This window comes from Maudiozyma barnettii, assembly GCF_903064755.1.
Source record: "Maudiozyma barnettii strain CLIB 1767 genome assembly, contig: KABA2_03, whole genome shotgun sequence".
Classification (NCBI taxonomy): domain Eukaryota; kingdom Fungi; phylum Ascomycota; class Saccharomycetes; order Saccharomycetales; family Saccharomycetaceae; genus Maudiozyma; species Maudiozyma barnettii.
The window spans coordinates 120,805-142,843 of NW_024545240.1; the positions used below are offsets into that span (position 1 = coordinate 120,805).

The 22,039-nt window shown below is 32.5% G+C and overlaps 13 protein-coding genes and 1 non-coding gene across 14 annotated transcripts; 8 read left to right on the forward strand and 6 right to left on the reverse strand.

The window, feature by feature from the left end:
• Positions 1-401: 401 nt before the first annotated feature.
• POP3 (Pop3p) lies at positions 402-986 on the forward strand (the record flags this gene model as incomplete). Its single annotated transcript, XM_041549522.1, has 1 exon — positions 402-986. The coding sequence occupies one exon, from the start codon at positions 402-404 to the stop codon at positions 984-986; it is 585 nt and encodes a 194-aa protein (XP_041405456.1).
• A 452-nt stretch (positions 987-1,438) lies between these two features.
• HCH1 (Hch1p) lies at positions 1,439-1,906 on the forward strand (the record flags this gene model as incomplete). Its single annotated transcript, XM_041549523.1, has 1 exon — positions 1,439-1,906. The coding sequence occupies one exon, from the start codon at positions 1,439-1,441 to the stop codon at positions 1,904-1,906; it is 468 nt and encodes a 155-aa protein (XP_041405457.1).
• Positions 1,907-1,956: 50 nt separating this feature from the next.
• On the reverse strand, positions 1,957-3,243 carry ERG24 (delta(14)-sterol reductase; the record flags this gene model as incomplete). The annotated part of the gene is made up of 1 exon (XM_041549524.1): positions 1,957-3,243. The coding sequence occupies one exon, from the start codon at positions 3,241-3,243 to the stop codon at positions 1,957-1,959; it is 1,287 nt and encodes a 428-aa protein (XP_041405458.1).
• Positions 3,244-3,927: 684 nt separating this feature from the next.
• Positions 3,928-4,941, forward strand: SEC20 (Sec20p; the record flags this gene model as incomplete). Its single annotated transcript, XM_041549525.1, has 1 exon — positions 3,928-4,941. The coding sequence occupies one exon, from the start codon at positions 3,928-3,930 to the stop codon at positions 4,939-4,941; it is 1,014 nt and encodes a 337-aa protein (XP_041405459.1).
• Positions 4,942-5,256: 315 nt separating this feature from the next.
• Positions 5,257-7,173, forward strand: PUF6 (Puf6p; the record flags this gene model as incomplete). Its single annotated transcript, XM_041549526.1, has 1 exon — positions 5,257-7,173. One exon carries the CDS (start codon positions 5,257-5,259, stop codon positions 7,171-7,173), a length of 1,917 nt encoding a protein of 638 aa, XP_041405460.1.
• A 443-nt stretch (positions 7,174-7,616) lies between these two features.
• Positions 7,617-10,487, forward strand: VPS3 (CORVET complex subunit VPS3; the record flags this gene model as incomplete). The annotated part of the gene is made up of 1 exon (XM_041549527.1): positions 7,617-10,487. The coding sequence occupies one exon, from the start codon at positions 7,617-7,619 to the stop codon at positions 10,485-10,487; it is 2,871 nt and encodes a 956-aa protein (XP_041405461.1).
• An 84-nt stretch (positions 10,488-10,571) lies between these two features.
• Positions 10,572-11,642, reverse strand: RSM28 (mitochondrial 37S ribosomal protein RSM28; the record flags this gene model as incomplete). The annotated part of the gene is made up of 1 exon (XM_041549528.1): positions 10,572-11,642. One exon carries the CDS (start codon positions 11,640-11,642, stop codon positions 10,572-10,574), a length of 1,071 nt encoding a protein of 356 aa, XP_041405462.1.
• A 445-nt stretch (positions 11,643-12,087) lies between these two features.
• MZM1 (Mzm1p) lies at positions 12,088-12,480 on the reverse strand (the record flags this gene model as incomplete). Its single annotated transcript, XM_041549529.1, has 1 exon — positions 12,088-12,480. The coding sequence occupies one exon, from the start codon at positions 12,478-12,480 to the stop codon at positions 12,088-12,090; it is 393 nt and encodes a 130-aa protein (XP_041405463.1).
• Positions 12,481-12,847: 367 nt separating this feature from the next.
• On the reverse strand, positions 12,848-13,861 carry IZH1 (PAQR-type receptor; the record flags this gene model as incomplete). The annotated part of the gene is made up of 1 exon (XM_041549530.1): positions 12,848-13,861. One exon carries the CDS (start codon positions 13,859-13,861, stop codon positions 12,848-12,850), a length of 1,014 nt encoding a protein of 337 aa, XP_041405464.1.
• Positions 13,862-14,542: 681 nt separating this feature from the next.
• Positions 14,543-15,643, reverse strand: KABA2_03S01496 (uncharacterized protein; the record flags this gene model as incomplete). Its single annotated transcript, XM_041549531.1, has 1 exon — positions 14,543-15,643. The coding sequence occupies one exon, from the start codon at positions 15,641-15,643 to the stop codon at positions 14,543-14,545; it is 1,101 nt and encodes a 366-aa protein (XP_041405465.1).
• A 2,091-nt stretch (positions 15,644-17,734) lies between these two features.
• On the forward strand, positions 17,735-17,805 carry KABA2_03S01518. Its single transcript has one exon. It is a non-coding gene; the product is annotated as a tRNA-Gly (tRNA).
• A 245-nt stretch (positions 17,806-18,050) lies between these two features.
• Positions 18,051-19,019, reverse strand: SLD5 (DNA replication protein SLD5; the record flags this gene model as incomplete). The annotated part of the gene is made up of 1 exon (XM_041549532.1): positions 18,051-19,019. The coding sequence occupies one exon, from the start codon at positions 19,017-19,019 to the stop codon at positions 18,051-18,053; it is 969 nt and encodes a 322-aa protein (XP_041405466.1).
• A 1,112-nt stretch (positions 19,020-20,131) lies between these two features.
• On the forward strand, positions 20,132-20,764 carry RIB3 (3,4-dihydroxy-2-butanone-4-phosphate synthase RIB3; the record flags this gene model as incomplete). The annotated part of the gene is made up of 1 exon (XM_041549533.1): positions 20,132-20,764. The coding sequence occupies one exon, from the start codon at positions 20,132-20,134 to the stop codon at positions 20,762-20,764; it is 633 nt and encodes a 210-aa protein (XP_041405467.1).
• Positions 20,765-21,323: 559 nt separating this feature from the next.
• Positions 21,324-22,028, forward strand: VPS60 (Vps60p; the record flags this gene model as incomplete). Its single annotated transcript, XM_041549534.1, has 1 exon — positions 21,324-22,028. One exon carries the CDS (start codon positions 21,324-21,326, stop codon positions 22,026-22,028), a length of 705 nt encoding a protein of 234 aa, XP_041405468.1.
• Positions 22,029-22,039: the final 11 nt, after the last annotated feature.

A 22,039-nucleotide genomic window follows, 5' to 3' on the forward strand; every position in this document is an offset into this window, starting at 1 on the left:
AGGAGAACAATGAATAGAAGGAAGAACTCATTTTCCGGTCGCTCAAAGAGGAAACTTACGTGTTTGTCCGGCTGCTTTTTATAGGGCACGGGCACAGAAACGGGTGCAGCACAGCGATATAGAATACTTGAGATGCAAGACGAGATATATTTCGCGCTAGGGCTTCCGTGGACAGTGACAGAGGAAGTTAGGGTTGGGCATCGCGTGGATTGCATAATTTTTCAGTTTTTCGTTTGTTGGTGGGGAGAGACACACTGCCCCCAAGGGGAATAAGCACTGGAAACCTGGAAAGCTAGAAATATTCTTCAGTTGTTTAAGAGATGGGTCCATACAGAAGACAACTACTTTTGTAAATGTATATATATATATTGAAGGAGAGATAGGTATGGTATATAGTGAGCATGAGTTCTTTGAAGGCTATTGATAAGAGAATTGCTAAACGTAGACAAGTGTACAAAGCTGTGTTGTCTAATCCGTTCGTGAATGAGGAACAGATATGGCCACATGTCAAGAATCAACAGTTGGTTCAAGAATTGTTACAAAAACATGTGTTGAACAAAGTACAGCATTTGCAACAGATGAAGGTGGCCAAGGAAGAATGGCCATTCGATTTGATTACAGATTTCAACAAAATATACGCATATTTAGAACAAAATGAACCAGAACAAGCAAAAGAGGCTTTATTGTTTGTCTGTAATAAAGATCAAGATGTGCCTCTTGTTATGTTACAACAAATCCCATTGATGTCATATATATCCAGCACCCAAACCACACTGGTGCAATTACCGAAGGGATCTCTGGGAAATATCCAAAAATTTATAGACTTGCCCTATGGAATCTTATTATTACCTGCAGAGCATTTGGACCCTGTCTTCTTGCAACAGATTCATGAACAAGTAGCAAAACAGATTGTTCCTTGGTTAGCTCCATTGAAATATAAATCGACAGACGTTAAATTAGCCAAATCATCGGCTCCCTTAAAATAACAATAATAATTGCAACCTCTCTCATTCAAATCGAAGATTATCACTCCAATTACTCTGTGTTACAGCAAGAGGATCGAAACAGGTTTTCTTTCAGCCTGGAAAATTTTCGTCTGAAAGAAAATTCTAGAAAGGCATCCTTTGCTCGGGTTACTTGTTAGGCTATCACCCTTCCACTGCTTGAGGGAGAATGACGAACGAAGCGAGGCCGAAAAAATATTCAATATTTCAAGCTGCTTAAGTAAGAAGAATTAGGAAACTTACATAAGCTTACCTTATTTTCAAGTTTCATATCGGTTCTGACATACAGATCAGTTGGCTATACAGAACAACAACTGGAACTGTCCATAAACCGTTGGAACGTGTGTGTGTATTTTTGCATGTTGGAGTGTGTGTTGCTGTTTTTTGCTTTTCTGTTATAAACTTACAAAATAAAAAAGGTGTGAAATTTCAACATGGCAGTATTGAATCCAAATAACTGGCACTGGGTCGACAAGAATACCCTTCCATGGACTAAAAGTTACTTCGATGACAAAATCAAAGGGTTTGAGGTCAAGAAGGATAGTGCAGCTGGCTCGGGATACAGGATTGTCGAGATCAATAAGATTACAGGTGATTCCAACGTATCGCAACGTAAAGGGAAACCAATATGTTATTTCGATTTGAACATTGAATTGAAATTAGAGGTCTTTGAATCTTCCAGTGAGGAAGAGGACGAGGACGAGGATAATGATTTGAATGGGACTGTAATCCTTCCAGAATTTGCGCATGACGACACAGATTTTGAAATAAAAATCAGTGGTTTGTCCAACGATATCACTAAACAAGTGAACCAAGATTTTATTCCTGATTTAAGAACTGTTCTTCTACAATATCAAAAAGATTTATTAGAGACTCATTCGCAGGATCTAAGAGAATCTTAAATATATATATATATATATTACATATAGAATCGATAATTTGATTTTTTCTCTTAGTAAATATATGGGATAATCTTATAAGGAACCTTCTTTTGATAGGTAACCCAATCATCACCATATTTCTCACTACATTTCTCTTCATCTCTCTTTTGTCTATGCAATAATAGAATGGCGAAATAGACAGAATAATGATAAGTCAATGGAGTAACAAACCATGTAGTTAAACACCAACTTAAAGAAATTAACCAATCTCCCATATAATTTATATGTTGTGACATCCCCCACCAACTATCACATAATAATTTGGTACCACGTTGTGTTTGAATACTCTTTAAATTTGGTAATTTACCTTGTTTGAAATCAGATTTTTGTTTATTAGCTGAATGGAAAATATAATAACCTAAAGTCATCAAAGAAGTAATAAATATAACTTTATTTTGACCTAAATCGTTAGCATTAACACTTAGGAATCTTGCTTGCAAACAAAAAGTAAATGGAACAAATGTTAAATCACCAAAGGATAGCATGAATCCAAACCCATCTGTGGCAATATCCATCATTGTTAATAACCCTTCTTCATTCAGGACACCATCAAAGATGTAGAATCCTTGTAAGATGTTGATTAATAACAATGCATCATTGACTGAATTGAATTGGTTCACAACAACATAATTATGGTGAAGACAACTTAAATTGATTAATAACCATAATAACATACCAGGTCTTAACTCACAAAATAATTTGATATCAAAACAACCAATTCTTGGATTTAATTCTCTGCCAATAAACCAATCATAGATAACATTACCAGCATTACCACCTAAAGCCAAAATTGGTTCTTTACCAAAATAGACAAAACTCTTTAAATAGCAATATGTAGCCAAATAAAAAGCAAATAATATACTAATAATATTCAATTCAATATGATGTTCATAAAGGAACACTAATTCAGGCATGGCACCTTCGGTGATTTGCCATCTTAAACCTAAGATCAAAATCAAAAGAAAGGAGTTACTGATACCATTGATCTTATATTTCAACTTTGTATCATCTCTCAATAGAGTACCGAACATAGTCTTACCTGGTAAAATGATATCAAATACAGCCAGAACACCAAACCAACATAGATATGGGATCCAAACTTCTGATGAACGGCATGGATTTAAATAATACAATGGATCTGTAGAAAATTTGGCATCTGGAGTTAATTGAAGGTTAATAAAAACAGTGAAAACTGGTAGAAACAAAGATAAGAACAAAGCCCCCAAGCATCCACCAAATTCAAACTTTGTAGTCTTAGGATTCAAAGGTTGTTCCTTTTCTACTTCGGCTCTAGTCATCGAGTTTTTGTAATAAGTAGTTTAGTTAATTGTTGCAATTGAGTATTGAATAAAGATAATATAGTGCTAACCATAATTTTCTCAAGAAAGTAAGAAAAAGTTATTTCAAATCAAGAATAGTCTTAAATATTTATACTCTTCTCTCCTTTCCGAAAGGTTTCCTGAGCAACTTCATGCGAGTCCTCATCGTTTAATTAAAATATTTCATAGGAACGAGAGAGTCCTTCGCAGCTTCCCGGTAAGAGCGACTAACTCAGAGTTCTCTAAGCTTTAGACGTAGTGGACAACATACAAAGCAGACACTACAAATAAAGAATACTTCGCCTCTAAGCTGTCTATACCGTACTAACAGCGTCATTTTCATATCATTATACATGTGCATGTATCTGTGATATATTCTCTCCATGTGTCCTAGTATAGAGAGGATCATCAATGGTTCTTGAATGGTAGTCGAAGGATTCGGTAATTGATATCACGTTGTACGTGTTTCTGTAACTATGAATTGCGTAAAACGAAATTAGGAAGAAACGCCATACTTTCAAACTTATAAACCATATAAAGACAATAAACAAAAGGAACCGGACTATCTTGGTATTAGGAGAAGCATTTGACATTATCCAACTGGCCAAAACAACGATATAGGTCAAAAATATTCTGAGTTTTCAGAGAAAAGGTAGCAATATGATGCAATATGTGGAAGAATTAGAGCAACTGAAGATCAGAATGTTGGATGAGCTAAGCAAACTAAGTGAGGATTCTTTGAGCGATAATGCTTCAGAAAATGACAGTCAGGATATAAACGCGGAGTGTACTAAGCTTGTAATGCAATTTGAGTCTAAACTTAGATCAGCTATTGTTGTAATAAACCAAAGTAATAAAACTATCAAACTTACCTACATTCAAAGTCGGTCGTTAGACACGTTAGATACATTGAAAGTTGTAGGAGATCTACAGCAATGTAAAAATGAAACTTGCGGATTGATTCAAGATATTATTATGTTAACTAATTGGAATTATGAATATAAGGAGAGAATGAGGAAAATGATAAAGGCTAACTATTATCAAAAATTAAATGAAATGGATCAATTGAGAAATGAGGCCATTAATGCTCACACTGAATCAAAGATATCAACCGAGAAACATCGTGATACACCTACAGTGGACGTTCAGGGAACATCTACAAAAGCTCAAGTATTAACCCAAACAAAGAAGTTAAGTAATAACTTGATTAAAGGTAATCAAATTTTGCAATCTAGTATTTTACAAAGTAGTTTGAATCTAGATGAACTTAAACAACAGACCAGCTCTTTACAGACAGTAGACGACAAATACGATCAATTTCAACTGGTAGTGAACAAGACTTCATCACTAGTAAAATCATTAGAAAAGGCTTCTAACCAAGAAAAGAGAGATGTATACCTAGCATTGTTTTTCTTAATTGCATGTATATCATGGGTTGTTTGGAGGCGTATATTGAAAATGCCAGTGAAACTATTCCTATGGATGTGTTTCAAATTCTTTAAGAGCATTTTGGTGGCTATTGGGATGGTTCAATCAACTATTAGCACAACTACTACAATGAAACGGGAAGATATAACGAGTAGCCACTCATCCATCATAAAGGAGGCAACGCAATCGCTCGAGCAATTTGTAGATGAGGCCATGGATAGAATACTTTCTTCACATGACGAGTTATAAAACGAAGCAGGTTATAAATGAATGAATACAAATGTTTAATAGAGCTCCGCATCAAATAGTTTGTATAGTTGTCACTCTTTTACTGCAAAAATTTCATCATCCTTAACGGCGCCTTCTGACTTTTGGGTGAAAAATTTTTCGATGAGCCCGATGAGCATACAATTCAACCGATGAGGAAACCTTTGCAAAGGATATATAGATTCATTCAGTGGTAATCATTATTAAAGAGTTGCACGTCTGAGTATATGTTTTAATATATTTTAAGTAATAGTTAGGTAGATATTTAGCGTGACAGACAATATAACAATACTAGTAATGGCTCCAACTACTAAGAAAAACAACAAGCGTTCTGCATCTCAGACATCTAAACCAGCTGCTAAAAAGGCTAAAATTCCAGTTGAATCATCTTCAGAAGATGATGAACTTGACAACAACAGCTCTTCTGATGTCGATGATTTGGATGAAATTGTATCCGATGATAGTGATGATCAATCTATGTCTGAACAAGAAGATGGTAGTGACGAAGAAACATCTACTGAACCAAAAGGAGAAGGTGAAGGATCCGATAACCATACAGAACAAAGAAAGCTTCTAAAGGAGAGAAAATTGCAAAGAAGATCTGGTTCTGAAATTCAACAGATTAAAAATGTTTGGGAAAGATTACGTGTAAAGTCTCCACCCCTACCAAAAGAAATCCGTGAGAAGTTGTGTAATGAAATATGGGAACTTTCCAAAGAACATTTCAGTGATTTGATTCTAAAGCACGATGCTTCACGTATCGTTCAAACTTTGATCAAATATTCTTCGAAGGAACGTCGTGAAGAGATTATTAATGCCTTGGTAGGAAAATACTATGTTTTGGCAACTTCATCCTATGGTAAATATCTTTTGGTTAAATTATTACATTATGGTACTAAGAACTCTAGACAGGTAATAATTAATGAATTGCATGGTAACTTGAGAAAATTGATGAGACACAGAGAAGGTGCTTATGTGGTGGAGGATTTATATGTTCTATACGCTACCAACGAACAAAGAAATCAAATGATCAGAGAATTTTGGGGTTCTGAATATGCTGTATTCAGAGATGATCATAAAGATTTAAAGATTGAAGATATTTGTAATAGTAGTGTTGAAAAAAGAAATATCATCTCTAAGAATCTTTTGGGTACCATTACTGCATCTGTTGAAAAAGGTTCTACTGGTTTCCAAATTTTGCATGCAGCTATGAGAGAATTTGTTAAGATCGCTGATGGTCCTCAAATAAGTGAAATGATTGAATTATTACATGAACAATTTGCTGAATTGGTTCACACACCAGAAGGTGCCGATGTTGCATGTACATTGATTTCAAAGGCTTCCGCTAAAGAAAGAAAGTTAATTCTAAGATCATTAAAGGAGCACGCTGACAAATTGATTCCAAACGAACATGGTCACATGGTCTTTATTAACATTTTGATGGTTGTTGATGATACTGTTCTAGTTTTCAAGACTTTTGGTGCTGCCATCAAGGATGCTTTTGCTGATTTTGCAACAGACAAATACGGTAGAAGACCATTGATCTACTTATTAATGGGCCTAAGCGGTAGATATTTCTCCCCAATTATTAAAAAGGAATTGGAACGTTACTTTGAAATGGCTTCTAAGACTTCAAAGAAGGATCCTGTTGTTAGAAAACAAGAATTGGTTGAAAAATTCTCTAATATCTTACTAAATGGTGTAGGTACTAAATATGCCACTATTCTGCCAGATAATCTAGGTTCTCAATTCTTCTCAGAGTTGTTAACTTGTGATGAATTTTACGGTCAATTGGACGAAAAAAATGTTGTTAAATTTGAAGAAATCCTAAATAGTGTTACTGTCTACTTCAAAGGTGACGTTACAGAGGAGAAACATCCAATACACGATGCGTTCTCTACTAGATTTTTAAAGAGTTTAATCAGCGGTGGTAAATGGAACAATAAGGAAAAGAAAATCATCCCATTCGAACATATTAAAGAGTTAGGTGTACCTTTTGCTATTAAATTTTACGATGAAATAATCGACTCTACTAATCTTCTTGTGTGGATCAATGAGAAAGATTGCTCCTTCACAATTGTTGCATTATATGAAACTTTGAACGGCACTGAAGAAGGTAAGCAATTTGTAAAGGATTTGAAGTCTGTTAAGAAGAACATTACTACTGAGGCTTCTAACAAAGGTGCTCAACTGTTACTAAAACTGATGAAATGATCTGGGACGGACTTCCACCCTTGTAGTAAACTTGCATTTAATTAGATTCCTCTAACGTTCGAAATACTCTCAAACATGTATGTATAGATAGGTACAGGTATATATAGTTGTATATGCCAGAGTTTCGATCATAAATTTGTATATTAATTTCTCATATCTCTTTTGAAATTTATTTATTTTATATTAGATTGTTCTTACAATATGCGGGAATACACTAATTTAGCCGAAGGTTGAAAACTTCACAATTCATAGAGGCACATATGGCAGGAGCATTACAAAATTTAATTGAAAAGGGGACTATATTGCAACAATTGATAGACTCTGAAATGGAGTACCAAGCAGATTGTATGCGTAATTTCCAGTTTGTATAACATTAAGTTTAGGTTGGGTAGTATATAATCTACGTGAATCGGCTCGATAGTATATATTCGACAAAGGAAATTATGAGCATAGAGAAATCAGATCAAAAAGAAGCTGACCAAGAACAAGAAAAACAAGAAAATGCTTCAACTTTGATTCATAATATGAGTGGACCATGGTATAATTTTCCTATAATTAGTAATCTTCCAGACGATATTGAAATAAGTGTCATTGAATCATACGATGAACATGTATATATTGGAACGACTTCCGGTGAGATAATACATTTTTTTGAGATAGAGTTTGGTAACTATTTACTAGTCTCTAGAACTAATTTTGATGATTCTATCAATAAAAGACATCCTGCTGTTAATAAAATAATAATACTCCCGAAAATTGAAAAAGCCTGTATCCTCAGTGACTCTGAGGTGATACTATTTTTATTGCCTGAGATGGCCCCTGCTCCAAATGTTGAAAGGCTGAGAGGTATAAATGATATAGTATTAAAGGATTATCCCAAAAGGAATGATAATAAATTTAAAAATAAATATGAATTGTTGTTATTTAGAGATGATAACATTGCCAATCTAGTAATCACTGAAAGTGAATTTAAACAAAATACAATTTTTGACTACAAGTTCATCCAGAGTGGCAAGTGTCACGACTCGATGGTTATGAGTGCAAAATTGAATAACTACGAACTTTTAAATTTAAAATATAATCAAGTGATTCCATTGTTTCGTATTAGTGAATTGTCTGATGAAAAAGATGAAGTTGAATTGAAACCAATTATACGACATTTTAATAATGATAGTTTTCTGGTTTGTTCTGGAGGTGCATCATACAACGATAATGCAATGATACTTGTTGTCAACCATCATGGGGATATTACTGGTATGGCAATGGAACTTGAACATTATCCAATAGATTTAATTGTGAGTTACCCATATCTTTTGGTTCAATATAAAGATGACCAAATCCAAATTTATAAATTTTCAGATGACAAAAAATTGGCGATTCAGAAAATTGAGATTCCAAACTCCAGATTAAGGTTATTTAAGACTCATAATACATTCAAACCTTGTATATTACCAAACTCCAAGGATGCTGAAGTGTATTCAAATTTGCAAAAAAAGATGGTCGACAAACTGATGATGGTACCCATTGGTAAGAACCTTAACTCGACAACATTTGACCTCAAATATAAAAAGCAAGAATTAGAAGCTATATGTGATATTTCTTCTTCAATTCTGATAGGAGACTCCTCCTCAATATATTCATTTATTCCAACACCATTATTTCTAACAATAGAAAATTTTGAGATATCGCAAATTGATTTGATACTTGACTATTTAAAAAATTGCGAAGAATTAAATTTGAAAAGCAAAATATCCTCCTTCGAAAGAAAATATTTGAATTTATTAAATTTGTTATTAAATATGCTTCATTGTGATAAAATTGATACTCATTTGGTCGATTTATGGGGCGATCACATTAAGAGTATCGACATACGGCTATTCTTAGATCTTTTGGGGTTTGATACATATGGGAAACCCTGTATTTATAATGGATTAAAATCAATTTATGAAAATTTAAAGTCGTTAAACCTTCGTAATAAAACTGAAAATACTTCTGATGAGTTTATTAAATTTTTTGAAATTATTAAAAAAAGGTTGAACAACCTCATCGAAAGACAACGGAATAGTATTCAGGACTTCGAAAATATAATTATCACGATTGATATCCTGTTATTCAGGATAATATACCTGGATGGTGATCAACAGAATACCAAGTTTAATATTAATGAATATAGCAAGCTAAGTCACAATGAAATTATTAGAATAGTAAAAGAAGATATTATCCCCAATAATACTTCTTACAATAAATTATTGATTCAAATATATGAACAAAAGAAATTATTTGCAGATGCATTATCTATAATGAGATCTAATGTAAATAGTAAAGACCGAACGAGTATAGAACTTTTTTTCATGTTCATTAAATCTCATATAATGGAGTTATCAAAAGTATATCATTCAACAGAACTGATGAACGACTTGGCAATGATATTGGAGAATCTGAGTATAATAGATCATAAAGAAGATTTTCATAACGTTGTTAGGGAAACACTCGATATAATTAAGGAGGTAAAAACTGATGTTCATGTTTTATTACAAGCTGTCGAAATGTTTGAAAATGGTATATTTATAAAAGTTATAATTCTTGAGGAAATACGATTAGGAAAAGATGAAATGGGTAGTGCTGAAGATAATGAGTTTTTAGTTAGATATTATATTGAAAAGATGCATTCAGATATTCTAACCAGTAATTTATGGAGTACTTTCAAGTCATTTCAAATTGAGTATAGAAAAGATCACAATTATAACAAATTAACAATAAATGAATATTTATTAACTAAAATAAAATTTGATTCCAGTTGTAATTTATTTCTAAAGATGTTTGAGAAGATATTGAGAATAATTGAAAACATTCCAAGTACTTTGGTGCTGCTCAAGAGTGAAATTACAAAGTTTGACGAAGATCATATATTATTCATATTATTTTTCTTCTCCAAAATATATTATGATACCATTAATGAGGAAGAGAAGTTAAACATCCTTATAGAAAATAATGCATTTCTTGAGATTCAAACACTTGTAAATCCCAAAAATATTGTTCGCCTATTCGATCGTTATTGTAAAGAATTAGATGACATAGATTTGGCAATAGAACTTTTAAAAAGGAATAAAAGAATTCTAGAAGAAAATACCGAAAATTATATTACAATTCTAGAAAGTATTCCAAAAAACTCAACATTTTATAAATCAGGACCTTTAATATTAAGTTTTTTGATAAGCAAACAAACCAAATTAGAAGAATTAGAGATGAAAAAATCGTTGTTGAAGAACGAAGTCTCTATTTACAATGATATATTGAAGAAGTTAGATACATGAATAAATAAAATAATATATATATAGATTTTTAATGACTTACATTTTTATGAAATAGAGAAATGGTTGGAAACTATTTCTATTCCATTATTTGTTTAATTCAGAAAGTGGTTTTAGACCGGAGCAAACTTCAAAGATTAAGTTAAATCTTTTTGGATCTCTATTCATATCTACATTATTTTGTAATGCAAGTCCTACAGCTTTGCTGTTTTGTAAAAGGCTTTCTTGAGTTGTTTTGTTTGAAGAAATGGATTCGAAATCTTTTGAAGTTAAGGATAATAATGGGTTGTATTTACCTTTAACTGCCATTGCAAATTTTAAATTATCACTTTCTACAGCATGGTTCTTTAATTGAGCTTCTTGTTGTAAAATTAAAGAATGAGCAGGCATATATTTCCCAAATGAATTAGTACCTTGAAATAAAGGAGTATATCTGGATGTAGATGAAAAATTTGGTTGTCTATTTACAGGGAAATTAGAGTTTATCAATTCATTTACAGCTAAATTTTTAGACCTTGACGATTGAATAGAATATATGTCAGAAGAATATTTTAATAAAGATTCAGGAGTATTATCCTCTGGATAATATAGTTCAGAAGCTACCTCAACTTTAGGACGTTGTCTGTTCTGATAGTTACTCGTTGCAGTCGATCTAGTATATGGCTTTTTACCCCTTGATTCTCTCTTTCTTTGAGTGAATGGTTTTCTAGAGGAATGAGTCTTTGTCTTATCTTGATCTTGAATAATATCGATAAAATCAATAGATTCGGACCCAGCGTTTTTCTTATCAGCAAATTGAGGTTGTTGCAAAGTAATATCACTCTTTGCATTTGAATTTGTCATTACTTCACCCTTATGACTGCGGTTATCGAATTCTTGTCTGTCATATCTATTGAATTTCCTATTGTTAAATGATCTCTCTTTATTTTGACCATTTTGAGCAATTTTATAACTTCCATTATTCCCTGTTCTAGGACCACGATTATTATTATAATTAGAGGTATTATTTCTGTTGTTAGTTCTTTTATTTTGTGTTTGTTGGTTCTTTGCAGTAACTGAATGTGTAGTAGCCTCTTTGGCTCTCACTAACAGATCGTTAATGAAATCCTGAGTGATATTTGTACTGTAACAAGCACGACCTACACTTCTGGACAGCATTCCTGATAAATACTTGGTTGATTTCTGTTGTTGTATCGAGTTACCAAAGGTTCCTTTTCTATTTATTCTTTAAAATATTTCTATTTGACCTTTTAAATTAATGTTTGTCTACCTATTTCTCCCTTCGACAACGTTAAATTTGTTTTACATTTTTCGGTCTTGAGAAATTGAAGAACCAGAAAATTTCGGGTTACCCTTACTAGTTGCAGGACACGTGCTTCGGAGTTTATTAATTCCGTTATTTACATATATTATTAATGCATTTATATATGCGTATATTAGTATAGAAAATGGACAATATTGGATGAGTATCTATGATATTCGTAGATTCATTACCAGTATACATATTGTTTTCTCGTATCCGTCTCTCTTTTATCTTTTCATTTATTTACATGAGGTTTAAAGAACATTCAAAAGATGTGTAATTAATCGGTTAGCAATGTTATTAGTGAGCTTTGCCACTACCTCCACAACAACCCCCACCCGATGTAGCGCCCGATGTCAGTGTGTTTCTTTTACTAATGTTCTTGATCTCATCATTATCTCCTAGTTCAGTATCTTTATGCAAATTCAAATGATATGTAGGTTTTTCATTACTTGAAGTCGTCTCCACTCGTTTCCCTTGAACGATATTCTTTCTTAGGAACTGAGCCACATCTTCCATTAGTTTAATCTGTTTTTCAATAGGTATATCTGGATTCTCTGGTGCTAGCATTCCTTGTCTCATTTTCTGTCTAGCTGCAAGAAGTAATCTTGTGTCTTCATTAAATGCCACTCTTGTAGCCCTCAGGCCATGTCTGTACGCCGTCAAGGCTTGTCTAGTTAAATTGGTGCTCATAGTCAACCTATAATTTTTACTGTACCTCTTGAGTGTACTTTGTTTTATCCGTTCTTGATGACTTCTTACATCTGAATTATATATTCCAAAGGGTGTCTCTCTCTCCCATTCTCGTATTCTTTCTTCCTTTAAATAAATTCAGCCGATCGAACCTCTAGCGGGGCAGTTGGATAAGCACATTTTCTGGTCTGTACCTCGTTGAAAATGACGGTATTATAACTTATAACTGTGACACATACTAAAATGACCTCAAGTGTATATATATATATATATTTCAAATAGGAAGAGTAAGAATAAAGTTAGTTATATCTATAAAAATTGTGTTGGCAGTAGTTGATGCTATTGTATTTCATCCTGTTGAGCTTTTCTATTTCTTGAAGTTGGAGTGAACTAATCTATAGGATTCGATGACAGCTTTTAAATGGCATACAGAACCTGCAACGACCAAACAATGGAAAACTTGATGAGAACTACCAACAAGATCGAATTTTCCTGGTAAAATACTCTCTGGGATTCTTAAACCATATAATGTTGCTCCGACAATATAAAATAATGCTTCCCACAAGACAAAAGTAAGGTTAATTCTTTGTAAAACACCATGGAATCCAAATATATAAAACCCTGTAGCTAATGGGATAATACCTGAAAGACCAAATGTAGCGAAAAATCCAGCTCTTAATGGTCTATATTTAGCCACATTAAATTTTTCATGCATTACTACCATAGAACATAGGATTGCTAATACACATGTTAAACCCACAAAAAATTTAAAATATGCTAGATGATCAAAATAACCAAAATAGACTAAAGATATCATTGAACAAGCAATTAATATGATGATACCTAAATAGTCTAATTTACTCCAAAAATTACTATATTTTTCGGAATGTTGTTTTAAACAATGGAAACAACCACTACAAAGCATACAAAAGAATGCACCCATTAAAAAGACATTAATAAAAACGTAATCTGAAGTTGAAGTAGTTGGGAAACTGGGAATCAAAAAAGTATCTATCAAAAATAAAGATAAACATAGGTATGCAATTGAAGGGATCAAATGAGAATAAATATTTACAGATTCATTATTAAAATAAAATAATGATCGAATACATTTAGAGAATGAATTAGTTTCTCTCACGTAACCTGTTAAAATTTTATCATTATCTTGTTGCCAAAATGGTAAATCCTGGAATGAATATAATCTTCTGCTGAATATACTACTACTACGGCTACGTGTCTGACTAGCAGAACGACTTGTTCCATTACTACTAGTGACGGTATTTGTACGAGTACGACTCAAATTTATAGTACGTTTTGTAACAGTAGAACCTTTGGTACTAGTAATAGTGGATGTACTGGTAACCTTTGTTAAACTAGTCATACTTGTAATCGAATTCTTTCTAGATCTCATAGTGATAGTATCTTCTGGTATCATTGCTAATGTCAAACTCAACTCAAATATATATATTTGTAACTATCAATTATAATTTGTCCTATTCGTTTGAATTACTACGTACTTTGCCAAATTCAGATCAAACCAGAGAAGAAATCGCAATTTATTTATTTATTATAATAATAATAATAATAATAATAATAATAAGGGTAAAGAATAGTATTAAAATGTTANCAACTCATTCTAATCTACATAAATCTATCTATCTAAATGGGAATCAGCAGACAGATAATGAAAGAATATTGGTTATTCCGTTCGCACATTAAAGAGAGACAGACAGATGGGACTCCTTTGCTTCTCTCTGTGTGACAAAACCGAAAAAACGAAAAATTTTGAAATTTCATTTTTGCGATGAGCAACGATAATTACCAACAATTGCAATAATTGCAATAACAACAACATTCACAACACAGAGACTGCTGTAAACGACTGGATTCGGTTGACCAATTACGTGGGACCGTGCGTGAGTCCGGCGTTAGTCGTTAGACCTCCGACTTGTTGTGACACCAGTGTTTATTCAGTGGTAAGTGAGGGAAAGATATGATGTAAAAGGAAGCCCACAAGAGCATTACAGATCGTGATATGCAATCGATAAATGATGAGACATGGTTAACTTGTGAAGGTGACCTGAGTGGGTTTGAGTGAAGGTTGGAATTCTGTTTGGGATCTTAAATAGTTTAGAAACAATAACCCTGCTGTAGTTCCCGGTATTACAGCAGCTGTGTTACGAAGAAACCCCTTATATAGCCATCGGACAAATTGTAAATGATGGCCACCATGTACTTGTCTTAAATGAGTGAAAGTTTCACGATATGCATTACGATATAGATGCATATGTCTATTTCGCCAATTATTTCTTGATTCGTTCAAAAATGTTTGAGGTTTTGTAGCTGCAATGGTTATATCGATAGCTTCAAGTCGTTTAAAATGTAATTTCTCTATTTTACTAATAGGATATTGAATCATTTGTAAAAATATAGCTGCTGTAACACCAGATACAAATATAATAGACTGATTTATATATTGAGAATCCCTAAAATCATCTTTGTAATGCTCCTTAATATATTCAAATGACCAAAAATATGTACCAAATCCAAATGATTCCTTAAATAAAGTCAATAAAAATCCACCATAACAACCAACAAGTCCGATTTGTTTCCATTTCTTCCAACCATATTTCCATAGATTGTCATGTTTATTCATTTGTTTAACAAGTTCATCCATACTTTGTCTAGCAAATATTGCATCAATAGGTGAAGATACCAGAGCCTGCACAACACCAGCACACCAGCCAGCTTTATAAACATTGGTATAATAACTCAAAGAACTCTTTGGTGTATCTTTGTTTGAATAAGAAACGGTTTGTAAATAGGTAGTATATAATACAATCCCAGTAACAGAATTTAGTAACAAAGGAGGTAGAATTCTTTCAGGTATCACTTTCCAACCGTATTTGTTTAATGCATGATTAAGTAAATGGATTGGTGACCTTTGATAAAATTTTGTATCTTGCGAAAGATTATCCTTAGCGTATACCACTCTAAGATAATGTAAATAATCAAATCGAGGTGGACGGAATAATTTCAATGGTATTCTTAAATAAAAAGTCGTGAGTCTGTATATTATTGTTCTACCTGCTGCACTAAGGATTCCAATAAATGAATTGGTCTTGCGCTGTTCACGATTACTATCGTTTCTATCTATATTCATTCCTCATAAAAATTCAACTCGTAGCATATACGATAGAATATAGAAAAATACAGTATGTGTAATTATTTCAATAATAAGTTAAGTAACATCCATCGAAGACTACCATCTAATGTATAATATTATTTCGATTTTGATTCTTTATCTGTTGATCTACAAATCCAAAAAGACTTCAGGGCATCGCTTTGTTATTGACCTTAATTTTGTCTCGAAGTGAGTTCGTGTACAGATAACAACGATTTGCAAAAGAGTTTTTATACATATATGTGTTTTGAAAGAATTACAATAGTTATAAATGTGGCATCGTTTATTTAATCCAACATATGAGGTGTTCAGCTCTGAAAGTAAGTATGGGTTAACATATCTACTTTAGCAACGACTCCAAAATGCATATAGGCATTTCGTTAGGTGATAATTTGCATACTGTATTCATAAGCATGATATGATATCCTGCAAATATATATTCCTGTTGTGGAAATCAATCATCAAAATCTTCCCCTTCTCTTTGAAAGTTTATATATCTTTCATGATACATCGCATTATGTGTTTTTTATGTTAAACTAATTATTTTGGTCATCATTAGGGGTATTTTGACAGAGGTGGAAGGATAGAACCCCTATAATATTACATATTTTAGTCCGTTCATTAATTGAATATTATTAAAATTGTTTGAGGATATTTTGTCGACAAGCACTGTTTCTGCTGAGTTTTTAAATATTTGAAGCAGATTTTACTGAAGTGTTAGATAAATTATTTACTTTTATTTGAATGTTCTCTAACATATTTTGATAATAAAGACTTATTTAACTGAATTTTACTATCCAAATGTGGTACTCTTTTGGATATACCCTTTAAAGTATTAGATGAGAGATGTCTTATTTTCTTTAAAAGAGTTAATTATATGATGCAGTTGTCTATGTATTTTCAATTAGTTGCGCCAATTGTTTATATTGTTGAACTAAATACAACAGCGATATTTAATGTTTAAGTAAATGTAGAAACCAGTTGACCAACTCCCTAAATCATGAAGAAATTATGAGATAAAAGAGTAATACATAGTGAAAAATTAAGTAAATGAGTTTAATTCAAATAAACTCTAAGCCAATGTAGAAATCAGAAGAACTTCTGAAAGTAATATGTTGTAGGTCTAACCTTTGTATAAGATTGGCTATCTTTACATTTTCTTTGAAGGGTAGATTGTTGTTCAAATATAGGTGGTACTAAAAGCACATTTATTATGCTGCGTCATCAATAAGTTATTATCACAATAAAAGATGATGTTGTAGAGAACCTGAGATAGAGTGTTTGCCTTTATTAGTCTCTGCAAACTTTGATTGTTTCAATTCGGACATTTTATAATACGATAATCGATGGGTCTCTTTTATTATATATATATTTTACGTATTGTAGAATATTTGATATCTTTATATATTATATTAAGAGCTTCCTTTTATATCACTTTCTTTAAATATTTTATTTCTTCAATCACACCTTTCATCTCTGTTTAATTTGATTCTTATCAATGGTTGGCTCTTATATTGTTGACTGCTATCTATTGTTGACTGTTATCTATAATTGTGCTTAATGATGGGAAAATTGAATATTAGACATCTTCTATTTAACTGAACAAATTTTATTATATTACAAAATCAACTTATAGTAGTCTGATCTTTTTATATCTTATATAAAAATATATAAAGTAAATTATGGAAACAATTATATTCATAAATGAAATATTGTTCCATTTATATATGTTTGATTTTTCTTTGTCGTGATTATAAACTCACTCGATAGTGGCGTAAGCAATCTATTATTAAGTTGTTGCGGGATGAACTTATCAATAGATCATTGCGGGATGAATATATCAATAGATCATAACCTTGGTCATTATCCCTCTTATAATATAGTTCCGACACTTAAAGGTTATTCTTTACCTATTGAAATTAAGTGTGGTGTATAGTACTCTTAATTTCTTACAATCTTGCCAATCTGGGTTCGCAGAAACTAATTTTTCCAAATAAACGTTTAATTAAAACCAAACATTTTAATTCTGTTAAATTGACAATCTTTTTTAAAAACTATTATAAATTAATAGCGCAAGTGGTTTAGTGGTAAAATCCAACGTTGCCATCGTTGGGCCCCCGGTTCGATTCCGGGCTTGCGCATATTTTTTAAAACCCCCATATCATTATCGTACAAAGTGATTTAAGTTTTATGAATAATATATTTATATATTTATTTAAAATAAGTTATCATCATAAAATTACGTTATTCTAATATTTAACATTATCGCCAAAGAAAAAACCCTTTAATCTTGGCTTTAATATCCTGTTGCATTAGAATCTCGTAAAGCAGCTGGATTATTCAATGACTCTATCTTATGTTTTTATTGATTATGTATATGTATATTTCATATTAGAATTACTTTCCCGTCCAATAATAAATTTTTTATGACACTATACCTCATGACATAAATACTACCGATAAATAATTCTACATCTTCTTCTAATTCTGGTATAATAACTTCATAAAAATATTTACCATTTGAACCGTTTCTTAACAAGGGATCATTATTAAAAGATTTATCTGTAGGTCCTGTTACTTTTATAAATACAAATTTATTCCAATCTGGTTCATCAATCATGGAAATTGTTCCTGTCGTATCATTAATTGCTTGTAATTCTGGTGGTAAATGTTTTAAAGTTGTCTCATTAAACAATTTCAAAATCATTTCTGAATGTCGTTGATAATATACCATTTCATCCTTAGACAATATATGTTCCAAAGGCATCAGTGAATCATTATCTTGGTCGTCGTGGTCTTCTTCTCTTTGTTCATTTATTTGTCTTAAATAAAGACTAAATTTATCAATTTTCGATAATCTACAACGAATGTAACTTCTAATTACAAATTTTATTCTTTCTAATTCTGCTTCCATACATAGTAAAGGTAGCATATTATTATTATTAACCGGTTTATTCGTTGTGGTGGTGGTGGTGGTAGAGGATTGACCCATAAAATCCATTGAGATAATTTCCAATCTTTCTAATTGATCTTGAATTCTCATAATCATCCTAGTCATCAAATGATGAGGGTAAGGTAATAATTCAGGAGCACAACGTTCATTTCTCCAAAGCGTTATGAAACTTGAATAATCGTGTTCTGCGGAGATTGAAGGTGACGTATTTGATCGTATGTGATTTAATTTATCAGAGGGTGTCGCATGTTTACCGTCTGCTATAGGAAATGAAGATGAAGTGTTATTATATAGAGTGGATGCGTTAGTACTAATACCGTCACTTAAGGGATTACCTGAATAGTCTACCGCAGTAGAGTCTGTATTCAATTCTGCTAAAATATCTTCAATATCCACGTCCATAATGCAAAAAACAAAAAACTTCCCTTTTTGGTGTGTGTTTTTAATTGATTGATTAAAGAATATAAAGTAATTATGAAAGTGTCTGATAGCTTATATAGATGAAACTTTCAGTATTCAATTTCTTACAGTTTCGAGTGAAAGAGTTACGGTCTATATATTTTACGCGATAGAAATGGTATAATGTATATAAAAATTTTACGCGTCTAACAATTTTGTATGGCAAACAGTACCAAATACCAAATACCAAATGCCATATAGGCATACTGTGACGAGACAGGGACAGGCATTTGGTATCTGTCTACTTTCATTAGATCACTTCACTTCACATATATACGTACATACATACATCCGCTACGAGAGAAACCGATTTCCGTTCCGTGCCACTTTCCATAACAACGTAATTACACAAATGCCAAACCCGTCAATCAATTTCTTGAAACCTCAAACAAAATCTCATTGACTAATTGCTTAATAATACAACTGCTGAACTCAATAAACTGTATTACACTTCCGCTTACATAGCAACCGACGATATATCCATTTCAGTTCACAGCCCACCTCTCCTTCCAGATGACTAAGCAACGGCAACGGCAACGACCGGGAAATTTATTTTTCAGCACTGAAAGACACGCAGCAGCGGACGGATAAGTGCTCGTAGATATTATTAATATTACATAACTCAGTTGGTATTCACTGGGGTGACACCCCGTTCGTATTCAGAAAGTGGTGATGGTGATGGTGATGATGATGGTGATGATGATCGTCATAAAGTTATTGGATTTTGCTGTTCTTCTTCCAGTAGTGGCATCCCTCTCTCCCTTCCCCTTCCCTGCCACCCCCAGCCTCTTCTGCGACGAGAAAGCAGAAAAACGAAAACTGAAAAGTTTCACTTCTTGCTGGGGGGAGAGAAGAGAGAAGCCAAACAATTTCAGCTCATTCGTTCGATTTGGTAATTATATATAAAGGGTCAGGTGGATTCGTATTATTGCTTTCGACGGTGTTTGCCACTCTTAGTACTCAGTCACAGACATATACACAGCCGTATATACATACATACATACATACATACATACACAAACAAACAAACAAACAAACTACTCTAACCCTACACAATGTCTTTTATGCCAATTGATCAAGCTATAGAACACTTTAAACAAAATAAATTCGTTATTGTAATGGACGATGAAAGTCGTGAAAATGAAGGGGATTTGATTTGTGCTGCTGAAAACGTTACTACAGAACATTTGGCATTCCTAGTACGTCATTCTTCAGGTTACGTTTGTACCCCTATGAGTAATAAATTTGCCGATAGGTTAGATTTACCTTTATTAAGAACTGGAATGAATTATGTTTCGAACGCAGACGATAGACATGGTACTGCTTACACTATTACTGTCGACGTTGCTGAAGGAACAACTACAGGGATTTCTGCTCATGATAGAGCTTTGACTTGCAAAACTTTGGCTAAACCAGATGCTAAACCTACAGATTTCTTGAAACCAGGTCATATTTGTCCTCTAAGAGCAGTTGATGGCGGTGTCTTAAATAGAAGAGGTCATACTGAAGCAGCCGTTGATTTATGTCAATTGAGTGGATTACAACCTGTCGGTGTCATTTGTGAGCTGGTTAACGATCGTGACGGTTCAATGATGAGATTAGATGATTGTAAAGAATTCGGTAAAAAATATGATGTTCCTTTAATTACAATTGATGCTCTGGCTGATTACATTAAAGCTCAAAAATAAATAAATAATTTAAAATTTTATTAACATAACGACTTGTATTATGATTGGAAAAAGAAAATAGGAAAACTCTCTACTTTTTTTAGAAATATTGTATATAGTTTTACATAATTATTAAAGTATCTTTGAAAGATGGATGTTTCTCAATAAAAATGTTTATTTTTTTGTCTGTCACTTATGAAGTTTTGTTTACTGAATCATATGTTTAATTATATATCAGAATAAGTACCAAACTTGTATTTTTTATTAATAAACGTTAAAAAAAAATCAAAACCAAAAATTTATAAAATGAAAATAATTTTAGGAAAAATACAGATATTACATTAATACTTTTAACATGAACTATTTTAACCATGCAATAGACATACTTTATATTGGAGTACCCATCATTACAATAAAAATCAATACTACACTGTCATACTTTTTGCTATTTTAAAGAACTGATTATTGATTTCATTTAGTGTTACATATTAAAAAGAAAGGAGTTTTTTCATAAAAAGAAAGGTATCACCCACCCCTTATACACAACAATAAACATATCTATATAAGCACTCATAGCCTGATGAACAGAATATTTGGTTACGGTAATAAGAAGAGCCATGAACAACTCATGAAGGAGTCTAACCAAGCAATGACTCAGGCTCAACAGGGGCTTCAATCAAAAATATCACAATTAGATACTCAAATCTCTCAAATAAATATACAACTACAAACTATTCAAAAAAGATTAAGTAACGTCCGTTCTCCAGCGGGACAGAAACCTTTGAGAGCACAAGCATTGAAATTATTAAATAAAAGAAAGAAATTAGAACAAATGAGGGAATCCTTAGATAATCAAGATTGGTCAATGACTCAATCTAAAATGATGAGTGATACATTAGCAAATACAATGGTTAGCGTAAACGCTTTGAAACAAAGCAATAAGGCATTGAAATCCCAATATGGTAAGATCGACATAGATAAATTAGAAGACATGCAAGATGAAATGGTAGATTTAATTGAAAAGGGTGAAGAATTACAAAATGCTTTAAATATGAATACAAATTCTTTAGACGTTGACGATATAGATGAGGACGAATTAGACGCTGAATTAGACGCACTAGCAGAGGATGACCTAATGGGATTCAATACAGAAGGGAATGATCTGTTGGATACAGGTGCAACGGCGGATGGTGTCCCATCATATTTAAGTAGCGCCATCCCTCAATTCATCGATGAAGAACCATCCAGTTCCTTAACTAATGACAAAGAACTTGAACACGCCTAATTAAAGGTAAG